The sequence below is a fragment of the Pleurodeles waltl genome, chromosome 2_2 (assembly GCF_031143425.1).
Source record: "Pleurodeles waltl isolate 20211129_DDA chromosome 2_2, aPleWal1.hap1.20221129, whole genome shotgun sequence".
NCBI classification, from domain to species: Eukaryota; Metazoa; Chordata; class Amphibia; order Caudata; family Salamandridae; genus Pleurodeles; species Pleurodeles waltl.
Window position 1 is genome coordinate 1,073,941,229 of NC_090439.1, and position 12,213 is coordinate 1,073,953,441.

A 12,213-nucleotide genomic window follows, 5' to 3' on the forward strand; every position below is an offset into this window, starting at 1 on the left:
CCCACCATTTGAAACCATGCATTCTTGTCAAATCCAATTTTTGACTTGGAAAGTAGCCTTTCTAATAGCCATCACATCACTTTGAAGAGTTAGTGAAATACAGGTGTTTACTATTCAAGAACCCTTTATACAAATACACAAACATAAAGTGGTTCTCCGTACAAATCCACAATTTTTACCAAAAGTCATATCACCGTTCCATCTAAACCAAAATGTGGAACTCCCAGTCTTCTTTCCACAACCAGACTCAGTAGCGGAAAGGGCATTGCATACATTAGACATAAAAAGAGCGCTAATGTATTACATTGACAGAACAAAACAATTTTGTAAAACAAAACAATTGTTCGTAGCTTTCCAAAAACCTCATGCAGGTAACCCTATATCCAAACAGGGCATTGCCAGATGGATAGTTAAATGCATTCAAACCTGTTACCTTAAAGCTAAAAGAGAAATTACCCATTACACCAAGGGCACACTCCACTAGAAAGAAAGGCGCCACAATGGCTTTTCTTGGTAATATACCAATGACAGAGATTTGTAAGGCAGCCACCTGGTCTACGCCCCATACATTTACTAAGCATTACTGTGTAGATGTGTTAGCAACACAACAAGCTACAGTAGGACAGGCTGTATTAAGAACATTATTTCAGACAACTTCAACTCCTACAGGCTGACCACTGCTTTTGGGGAGATTACTGCTTTGTAGTCTATGCGCAGCATGTGTATCTGCAGCTACACATGCCATCGAACGGAAATTGTCACTTACCCAGTGTACATCTTTTCGTGGCATGTTGCACTGCAGATTCACATGCGCCCTCCCACCTCCCCGGGAGCCTGTAGCCGTTTTAGTTGCATGTAAATTGGAAATATGTAAATAAATATTCCTTTACTACACACTATGCGCATACATTTCTACTCCATTGCATGGGCACCTCTAGTATCCTTACTTTACCAACTCCTACCTCTCCCTTTGCGGGGAAAACAATCTAAGATGGAGTCGACGCCCATGTGCAATGGAGCCGAAAGGGAGGAGTCACTCGGTCCCGTGACTCGAAAAGACTTCTTAGAAGAAAAACAACTTGTAACACTCGGAGCCCAACAGTAGATGGCAGGAACAGTGCACAGCATGTGAATCTGCAGCGCAACATGCCACGAACAAATGTATATTGGGTAAGTGACATTTTCCATCTATGTGAATGTATCTTAGACTTCATGCAAAAAATGTGCTATTCAACTGCTATTTAATCTGATTCAAACATGGTAATCTATGAAATATCCAACACTGGAGTGAGAAAATAATTTACTTACCTGTAACTGTAGTTCTCCAGTATTGGAATCTTTCATAGATTTACATGCAACCCACTGTCTTCACCTGGAAAGCTCATCTTCCTGTCAGTGGGTGTTTACCTACACTTGTGCTCCAAAAAATCTGAGGGACTGGAGCTTCTCACAGGAGTGTTCTAAACGGTGGTGCAACCTAATTGGTTGGAACTTAAGTTTAGTCTCTTTAAAAAAAACACAAAAAAAACAACAAGGATATGTTACTAAACTGAAGGGCCTAGGGCCTTTCCAGTCTGTACCTATGCTTTTCTAATGGTAACATGGGACTCCCATCACGATGATGGGAAATGATTCAAGCGTGTGAATCTATGAAAGATTGCAGTACTGGAGAACTACATTTACCAGTAAGTAACTTGTTTTTTATACACCAGTGCAATGGTATAGCTCTGCAGAACATTACAGATTATTAAAAAAAAAATCCAACGAATATTTAATATTGATGCAACTAGCATTGAATGACAAAAAATGTTTATATTCATAAAGATTAAAATTAGGTTTTCGGTACATTATAGTGACCTTGATATATGTGATTTAACATATGATTTATACAAATTTCAGGTATATATGCAGTATGCTTTTGAACAGTTGCCAACTCTGCAGTCTAGTGTAATTAGATGTGTACTAGTTTTTAACAAATAAAGCTGTAACCACCAACGACTGAGAATATTTGAGTTGGGGAAAAAGCTAATCAGACCAACCAACAATTTCCATTCTTAACCTACCAGCTTCCAAATTTTGATAGATAATTTGACTTTTGCAGTCAAAATATAGATATAAGGGAATAGCAGTGAAGAAGCTTTTGGCCTGATTTAGAGTCTGGCAGGCAGGTACTGTCATGAACACGATGGACTTGTGTCTGCTTTATTGCAGGTGCATTTGGATATAATACATATGTAGCAAGGTGAATGGATATCCATCACATTTGTGATGAAATATTTGTCTGAAGGACTGTAAATCAGACCCTTTATCTAGAGATTCCGGCTTCAGTTTCAGTACAAAATCTGAATTATTTGCTCATAGTAGTGTGACTAAAGGCTGTCAGCTGACAGAAATTAATTCTAAATGCAAGAAAAGGTTTTTCTTCTGTCTCTGTTTGAAGAATTGGATGCACAGTTCTTTTGTTTAGTCATTGCACATTTCTTTTCTTTTTTTATAGTACATTCATCATAGTCCTGGAAGTTCAAAGCGAGGATTTGGAATAGACTGTGCAATCCTTTCCTGCCAGGTTTACATTTCTCAGATTCTGGTGGCATCAGCCCTTGGCGGAGTAGTGGACCTTGTTGGAACTGTTCGAGTCATTCCATTGGTGGCATCTGTGGGATCATTCTTGGGGTTTTTGACAGCGACGTTCCTGGTAATTTATCCAGAAGTCGGAGAAGATTCAAAGGAAGAACAAAAAGATCAAGGCACTCCAGAGACTGCCATTGCCAACAGTGCAAGCCCTGAGAGACCGACAGTGTTAAAGATTTCACAAAAGACACAAGCCCTGGCTGATGCAGAAAGCGAGTCCACAGTCTGAAATGCTCTTATCTCTATTCACTCACATTCCAAACACATTAGGGTGCATGAAAGGGGAGGAGGGAACATGCTTTTGGTGGGAATAGAAGAATTTCTGAACTTTTAGAAATATTGTTGCTTAAATTACTGAAAACATGGTCCTTTCTCTTTGCTACATTATTGATGGGGCTGAGTTAGTTCTATGGACATATTTAGAAGGTATTCAAAAATATAATAATTGATTTTTGTGTAAACGCTTCGACTATGCTGTCATTTCTGAACACTTTGTTGATTTTCTAATCAAGACCAACAAAATACATGTAGGTTCCATGCAAAACGTCTGTTTTTAAAGAGATGCCCTTTTTCATTCTGCATGTCTTTCAGATGGGGTAACAAAAGTGAGAATCAAAGTGAAAATTCCTTTTCACATTCTACAAAGAAAACTATTTTGGTGGTGATATTACTTGGTTTGATTACCACTGTGATACTGCCAAACATCTACATTAATGTTTCATACTTTTCTAAAGAGCTAGTTTGGATTTCATCTAGTGTTGGCTACAACTGTAGATGTAAGCAACTTATTGGTTATTTCTAACCATCAGATAAGTCTATTGTCAGTAACACGGCAACTTATTGTCCTATTGTTACATTAGCAGCTCTTATTTAAAATTGGGCAGGCAGGTATTCTTTACAGGTGTAAGACTTTGGCTAAGCCAGCAACGGCTCATACAAATATATAAAAACCTTTGCCTATATTTGAATCCCAGCTTACTATGAACCTTTTTTGGAGAAGCTCACCTATAAAAAAGGTCCATCATAAATCATTTGTTTCCCTGCAGCACAGAGTGAGAAGAGGTGTTAGGGAAATAAAATTGGTAACTGCAAATGTTGAACTCTTTATTGAATTTCCTACAGTGGTAGAAGCTTTGACTTTTCTGTGTTACTTGGAGTTCCTGCAGGAGTGATCAGAGAAAAATGTGCTTTATGTTTTTAACTTATGTAGCACAGACAGAATATTGTAACATATTTCAGCTAAAACACACTGTGACTGGATGCTTAGGCCATAACTTCATATCTTAGCGCTGATGTGTTTTTTTTTGTTTTTTTTGCTGTTGCTCATGTACAAACTCTAATCAAATTTTTTGTGCATATCATAGAAATTGTAGATTATATGATAGATACAGTAGTTGATTTATGTTAGCCTGTACAGGCAGATGCTAAGAATTCTGGTCACATTCTCAAGGTTTCACCTCTATTTTACGTCTTGTGTTTTATCTTGCCTCTTTCTCTTTGGCTGGGAACCAGTAGAACTTAGCATCACAATCCAATATTTGTGCACTGTATGTGCCCTTGAACCTCCTTTATTTTTATTATTATATACACGTATGGCTATTAATATGTAGTTAGGGCAGTATACGAAATGTGACAGGTAGCTGTTATGAAATGTAAGTATACAAAACATCTCAGAAGTGGTTACATGGTATGGAACAGTAAAATCATCAAGGTATGTGGTTTAATGCAAGTAATGCAGAACAAATCGAGGGGCTTAATTTTTAAGATGTGCCAAAAACGGCCGCCTACGCAGCCCCAAATGATAGTCTCCAGCTTCAGTCTTGTACAACAGCATAAAATGTTTGTACAAAAAATTGTAAGGCACTCGTGAAATCTACTCTCTGGCACTCAACAACCAATTATTTGCAGACAATTATAGCTACACATTGCATAAAATACTCTTTTCTTTCCATTGCATATGAAATTGTGTTCATGTACATAGCAATCTTGCTGGTCACGAAGGGAAGGGGTATTAGTACATAGGGAACATCTTGTGTAAATTGTGTAGTCTTTTCACAAGAGACATGGACATAAGAAGTTCATTTGAGCACCACAGGCGTTCTTTACTACACATGTACAAAGATACCTGAAATTTGAGGCTGCATAAAATGCCAATAAGAAATGGCTGACTTCCCCTTCAAATTAGGTTCAGTATAAAATTGGAAGTAAATTTGGTCCCGGCTTCTGTTAGTGAGCATGCCGGCAGTGCCTACTTCAACTATTGAGGTAGTGCACTTAACACCTTATTAGCAGTGCGCCACTCTGGGAACACAGACATAACTATATCTCCACTAGCCTTTTAATCGCATGACCCTAAACAAAGGTGTGCGTACCGAACTCAACTTCTACCCTCTTGTTAAGTCCTCCTAAGTTGTGTATTACATAGCAAACTCTTGCAGATGTTGGATTTACGGCCAATCCATTGTCAAGCCCACGACCACCACTATTTAAATATATTAGTAGCCTAACACTGTTATATTTAGAACATGTTTTTACACCGTTGCTCTATTAGAGTTAGGATGTGTACAAAATCACGTGGTAAGATGTACATATACCCATTTATTTAAATATACTTTTCTATATTATATTGCCATAAGCCAAAGAGTCACACCCAGTAGATTTTCTTTAAACCCATAAGATTTCCCTCTGCTTAGTTGTTACTGTCACCTTGCCACCATCCCCAAAGATAGCACATTGGGATTACAGGGCATGCTTCTGTCAATTCGGCCAATGACTCACACAAATACTATCTGAAGGTAAATACCATTAGCAGACAAAAAACAAACAGTTATAATTAAAAAAAAGAATGCTAAATTGTGCATTAAGTACTTTTTTACTTTTGGTGCTGTACTTTGTCGTATCTGACATGCATAGATATAAACTGTGTGTAAATAACGGAACAGCTTAAAGAAAAAAGCAATCCTTAACAAGTATTCATTGCAATCTTTACACCACATATCGTTTTTGGATGTATTCTTGCAATACATCAGCCTGTGTGTTTTACCATGTACAAAACTGGTTTGAGGAGAGGAATTTACTCTGCGATAAGCACAAAGGTAGTCTGGTTTTATTTCAGAAATGTTTGCACCTTTCGTCCATACCAAAGCTCGACATTCAGGTGGCAGCACATTTCATTTTGCGAACTTCTTTGACTTTCTCCAGAGAATTAATAAAGAATGAAAAGTGGAGAAGCTTACAAGTAATTTGCCGAGGGATTGCATGAATTCTTCCACTGATATGTTTTAAGGTCACCTGGCATGCTATGGAGGCTGATGGAGGCCATTATGTACCCCTTTCAGTTGGATACTCACAACCAATATGGCAATAATTGACCAGCCTTGGAAGTGCACAGACAAAATCTTGCTGCAATATGACCATTCAAGTCAAAGCTACATACATGTACTTCAAAATAACTCAATTCTGTATGGATTTACTTGAATTTGTAGAATGCTTAAAAAAGAATGTATTGTATGTATTTGGTATTTTTGAAAGTAACAAGCAACCTTCACAGTTGTCTCCAACTTGCTCTGACGACATTTGCAGTTGGGTTTTTCTCCCTTGGCTAGGTGTTAAAATCCACGTGCAGTGCAGGAGCAGATATAATACATTTGGGCTGCTGGTTTTTCATTATTCTCAAATACACTGTATTGCACAAGACGTTTCAGGTCTTTCAAGAATAGACGTTGCTTGAAGTTTTTATTTTATTTACATGAATATTTATTTAGGACAATTAATTATGAATGTTGCATTCTGAAGATACTACTGAACGCGTTTAAAGCCTTATTGAAGAAGTGTGTGAACTACATGAAACTCTTGAAATGCTTATTATACACTATTTTATCTTACTATATACAGTATATTATTAGGTTTCTCATATATTAGAGATGCATTGCTGTGTTTCAAACTGGCATTATTGTCAGAGAGTTATTAAACATACTTAGAATTTGTTAAGACATTCAAATGTATAAATTGAGAGATGTATATACATATATAAAACAGTATATTTTTATTTCTAAATATATGCATTACTTCTGGTAATTCTGTATTTTTAGTAATCTGACATTTCAGTATGATATGCACATATTAACCATTTAGTACGACTATAATTACCTTTATGAAGCAAAGTATTCTGCACATTTGAGAGATTCTTTACTGCACTAAGTGTGATGAAAGTCATTGACACATGATATTTTGGCTTTTTTCTTTGTATGTTTGTTGTTTTGCCAGAGAGAAGGATATGCGTACTTAAGAGATATGTTCTTGCCTTTTTCATTTATTTGACATGTTTGTAGTCACTTTTATTTTTGCTTTAAGCAAATCCTTGTGATTCCAGGGGTGTAATTCAATTTGCTGCGACATATTTAGGTTGTCAGCAGTTGATTGGTTAGTTGTTTAGTCTGGAGAATGTTCACATTTTAAAAAGCCAGAATGACTTAAGATTCTCTTGAGCACATTTTAAGATTGGCAGGAGCTTTGCAAATGAATATTGGAGATTATAGGGCTACCCCTTATAGCCTTGCAAAAGTCTGAATAAGGGTTGAAATCAGATTTTCCAAACATCTCTGAAGGTATTTGCAAGCAAATTTAATAACTGAATTCCTTGGACTGTGCAGTGGGTAAACATTTTGCAGACAAAGTTGTGCAGTTTGTAAAAGGAACAGTTTGCAAAATGCCCTCCTTTCAAATTATTTGTATGAGAAATATATGCTCATAGCATTTATTACAACAGTCTGTCAAAATCAGATTTTTTTTTACTTGTTTTTTTTATCTTTGAGCAATCTGTTCTCACTTTGGTTCTATCTTTTGGAGCCACAGTTGACTCCCTATCGTATTATTTTTCTTCAAAATGCAAAAAGATTGCTAATGACTTCTTTTGCAAGTTTGACCTTTTTGTGTGCATTGCGATGTGTATAGGAATGTTTGGAAGGTTCGGCTGTTTTTCAGGTTGATACCTTCAGTGTTATTCTTTGTAAATGAGCATAGTGAGGCTGCTAGCAATTATTGAACATTTCACTGTATGAAGGCCAAAGCTGGAAGAAAAAGCTGTCATCGGGAAACATCAAAACGTTCTGTAGCCCGCTGGGCGAAGTTGTATGAACATGGCAACACTGGAAAGTAGATAGATAACTGCAATATGCCATTCTCACTGGCTTTATGATTTGCACACTCATTTTTGCTATACCACAAAAATGGCCTTCATAAGTTGGGGCTTATTTTGTACTAACATAGATTATTTGGCCTGACTAGCATATGGTATGTGCATGTATGCATGCTCAAGCAGAACATAGCCTTTCCAGAGCAAACAGACATTTTGAATTTAGAGAACATTCCTTTCAGTTTTCTGTTTTTGACAACAGTTTGCATTTGGGAATTACCATCACTTTCGTGTCTTGCCATCTGTGCCATCAGTTGGTTTGCCCTTATTTTAAATTACAAGCCTACTGAGGTCCATCTGCACTGATCCATCATCACTGAGTCAGTGCCCTGATGAGATTCCAGTCAAACCCTAGGCTGCTTCTAACACAACCTTATTTGTTGTTCATACCTTCTTTTGCTCAGTCACACAGCATAGGTCCCTGTTGATGGGACCGTGATTGTGAATGCTCGAGTAATTTCTTCTCCCTCTTAATTGGAAATGTGATTGTGTCCCTTCCACTGATATTTTACTGACATCAGTACTACATTGCAGGTATTAAGAAGACTTGATGATCCTCCATATTTATTATTTGATATTGCAACTTAGCCCAAGCAATATGGTATCATTAAAGGTGAGAAAAGGCAGAGATTTAGAGTCATGAGTACCTAAGGATGGTACAGTTTCTTTCAAATAATTTGTTTAAAAAATAAGATGTGGAGACAAAGGATTGCTTTGACACTCGAGTAAGTTGCAACAATTTTGCATCAGTGTGTAACTAGAACAAGCAAGTAACCTTCGCAGTAGATGGTGATATGTCTATGGCAGTAAGTGCAAGGGAAAGGCAGCCACATTTCCGCCTCAAAATGGCATTTGACTATAATTCATTGTACTCTTGTAAAGTTGGGATATACATCAGAAAATAGGACACTCATGTGTTTTCTTTAAGCATGTATTTGAATAATTGCTCTTTGATCTGATTTAATCATCGTGCTTTTCACTTACTGGACGTTTTTTAATTGGAAATGTGGCAGGCTCAAATCTCCCATGATTACTCTGCAGCAGATACTGCATTTTTCCTCAGGTAGAAAATGAGACATCTGTTCCTGAGAAATACATGGTATTGTTGAGGTGTTTTAGTTGAACGTCACTAAGTGACAGTTTGAGTAATTTTTCCTAGTAATTTGCACTTGCTATTTTCATTTAGTACAAGGATGAAATACCAAAATATTTTTTTCTGTACGTAAGGCTCAAAATGTTGTGTTAGAATGTTTTGCCTTATTCAATGAAACACTATCTATCGCACTGCTATAACATTAGGGCATTATCACAGCATATTGTGACATCACAGCTATGTTCTATACTTTATAAGTACCAACCATTGGGAAATCATAAATGGTGGATGACTGACACACCCGATCATACCATTGATTATGTGACAGCTTAACACGTATTGGAAAAAACTAGTTGCAATAATTTTGCGGTGATCTTCCTCTTTTTTTAGTTTCAACACTTGCAGGAAGGTGAATAAACAGGATCACGTATAATGTACACACCACCAGGAAAGATCTCTCAGTGTGGGTCTAATAAGCTACAGTACCTCGAATAAGTGAAGTTGTATTGCTGTCTTGGAGATAGAAAGTGAGGACAGAAATCTAATATGAGAAGGCAAGGATTTCCATAGGTGGGGGGGCCAATCTGAGACAGCTGTGCCACTCCTAAATTGAGTTTGAAGCCAAGAAATTATAGCAACGTCTTGCTTTGGCTCCTTGGAGTACTCTGAAGGATCAATTTCACAGTAAACTATTGTATAAGGTTAGCTACACTAGGTGGTCCTGTAGTAATCAGGATGTGATGGCAGCACACCTTTTCCATACACAATAAACTTATATACTTGTAAACTTCAAAAATGCATTTATTTCTCCCTTCGTGTCACCTTCCTCATACTATATGCCAATTCTGTTGCCATCTTAGAATGACATTATCACAATGTGTTGTCATACAATGACATAGTTCAACCTAACTGCAAGCTTTGTATCTTGTATTGTAATACACATTTGATATAGGCTATTGTGTTCAGTGGAATCCAATATTTATATTGCTGCTTGTATGAGCAGGGTGACATCAAGCTGTGCCCTGTTGCACATAACTTTAAAATTAGGGTACCTTGTATCATATAAAATGCCGGTGTTATGCCCTCCTTTCAAGATGGCAAACCCAGCAGTGAAAGTCAGTGTTAGGTTGTCTGAATAATGTTGTACTCTGTAAGCATAATATTTGGATGTACATTGTGGCCCTAAGGATATCTATGTAAACAAAACTACTCTGATTATAAATAACAGTCATTTTATTCTGAACACATTTGTATTATACACTTTTGTAAGGATTAACTTATATTTTGATTCTTAATGAGAAAAATGTTTTTATCAAGAGCAGCTGTACTAGTCTGCAACCACATTTTAATTGTATATGTATCCATACACCATACATTTGGATATTTGTTTGTCAATTCCATTGTGTTTAAGAAATACCAAATATCATGTTTCATTAATATTAAAATAAGGGCTTTAAGTAGCCCATTAGTTGGTTTACCTAAGGTAGCAAACATGAAGTATGTAATGTATTTATAAGGGTCATTCTGCAATGGTATGGGTATGAGGATGTCCTCTTGCAGTCAAAATAGACCTTCAGTACAGGGTGTAAACAAAAGCATTGACAATGATAACATTATTGAATCTTCAAATGTTAATTCCTCCTTAGCTGTAATTTAAGAGGCTATTCTAAAGACAGTTATGCATAGACAGCTATTATTTTTCAACCATTGCGCATCTCTTGTTTTTACTAGACACTTCACAAAGAAGTATGCCTTTTTTTGCTATCCAGAATCATAATACACATCAACTGGGGCAAATGTGAAATTATCAGATGTTTCAAGAATATTCTTCTTTTGTATAATCTGCCCTTCTATTCACGTCTTCAAAAACCTTGGGATAAATATTTATCTTATAACTTGTGAAGTGTAGTATGCAGCAGCTGCTACACCAATCTGTTCTCTAATATTGCAAGAGGTAATGGCTGATGCTTCAGTTTTTGCAAATTTACAAAATTGGCATGCCAAGTGAGAGTGGAAACAATGTATTCCATGAATAGAACAAGGAGGAGGAGTTGAAGGATTTTTTTTGTATTGTATGCTTCCAACCTTTTAAAAGCTGCGACATGCTTGACCCAATCTACATATGTCACTATCCTTTGTCACTGTTTTGTTTGCTAATTTGTTTTCAATTGCTTTCAATTTCTTAAACATAGTTTGATCCACTCAAAGTGGCACACAGTTATTTAACAGGATTGCTTTTTTTCAAACTGTTACTTTGCAGTAGTAAACCCAGTCTGTTTTTAATTTAGTATGCATCATTTAATTATCTTGTGTCACATGTTTCATAGACCACTACGAGTTGATTTAGTCATTTCCCTACCAATGTTTTTTGTTGTATGTCACATGTGTTTCAAATTACACTTCACTGAAGAAATACTTTTTGGTATATTGTAATCTTGCCACTATATGCCATGTTAAGTGCAGTTTCAGATGTCACATGGACTCTAAATACTTTGTAAACAGAGGGACTCTGTTAGCATGTCTCAGATTAACAAAAATATGCACATTGGCATCTCAATATAATAATATTTAGTTCCATTGTGAACTGGCCATTTGACAACTACTTTTATCAACTTATTAAGTTGGGGCACAAATGTAGCTCTTGCTGAGTTTAGCTGTGTAAAAAATATGTGTGTTAAACACATAATACTGTCAAGTTTTGTAAGGAATAAGGGATTACGAAGAATGATTTCGCAACTGAATGAAATTGAATGCGTACATAACATAATGTGTGTTTTAGTTATATACATATTTTTCTTCCTCTCTAAGGTTAAGAGATTTGCATGGAAGATGTTCTGTTTCACTATATCCTGCACTTGCCTTTTGTTTGTGCAATCATTTTACAATAGATACATGGATTTAGACATACCATGCACCACTTACAGTGTGTTTCAATACATTGTTCCACAGTTAAATAAATAATTGATTACGCAAATTTTTTATGAGTCATCAAGTTATTTTTCCATAACCATTTTAAACACAGTGTGGATGCCTGGTCTCCTAAGCATTGCTGTTTAGGATCTTTTTCATGGGTTGTAATAATTTCTCTGGTGCACAGTAAGTAATCAGTACACCTAAATGAAAAAATATATACCAGAGGATTATCTTGAGGCCCATTTATTTTGTTCATTTTCGCTACTTTAGTTGGTCAGATTGATAAAGTTCTTAGCATTTCCACATATACCTCCTGTGTGCATATAGCTGAATTTACAAACATTACATCACATCATGTTATCACAAATGTACTCAATATTAC

General features: G+C 36.3%; 1 protein-coding gene across 1 annotated transcript in view; it reads left to right on the forward strand.

The window, feature by feature from the left end:
- The window catches only part of SLC45A4 (solute carrier family 45 member 4), a 223,536-nt gene extending 211,644 nt beyond the window's left edge, over positions 1-11,892 (forward strand). Inside the window, exon 8 of the mRNA XM_069220831.1 lies at positions 2,498-11,892. Within this exon, the coding sequence (XP_069076932.1) occupies positions 2,498-2,860 (363 nt within the window). The 3' untranslated portion in view covers positions 2,861-11,892. The remainder of the gene's footprint in view (positions 1-2,497) is intronic.
- Positions 11,893-12,213: the final 321 nt, after the last annotated feature.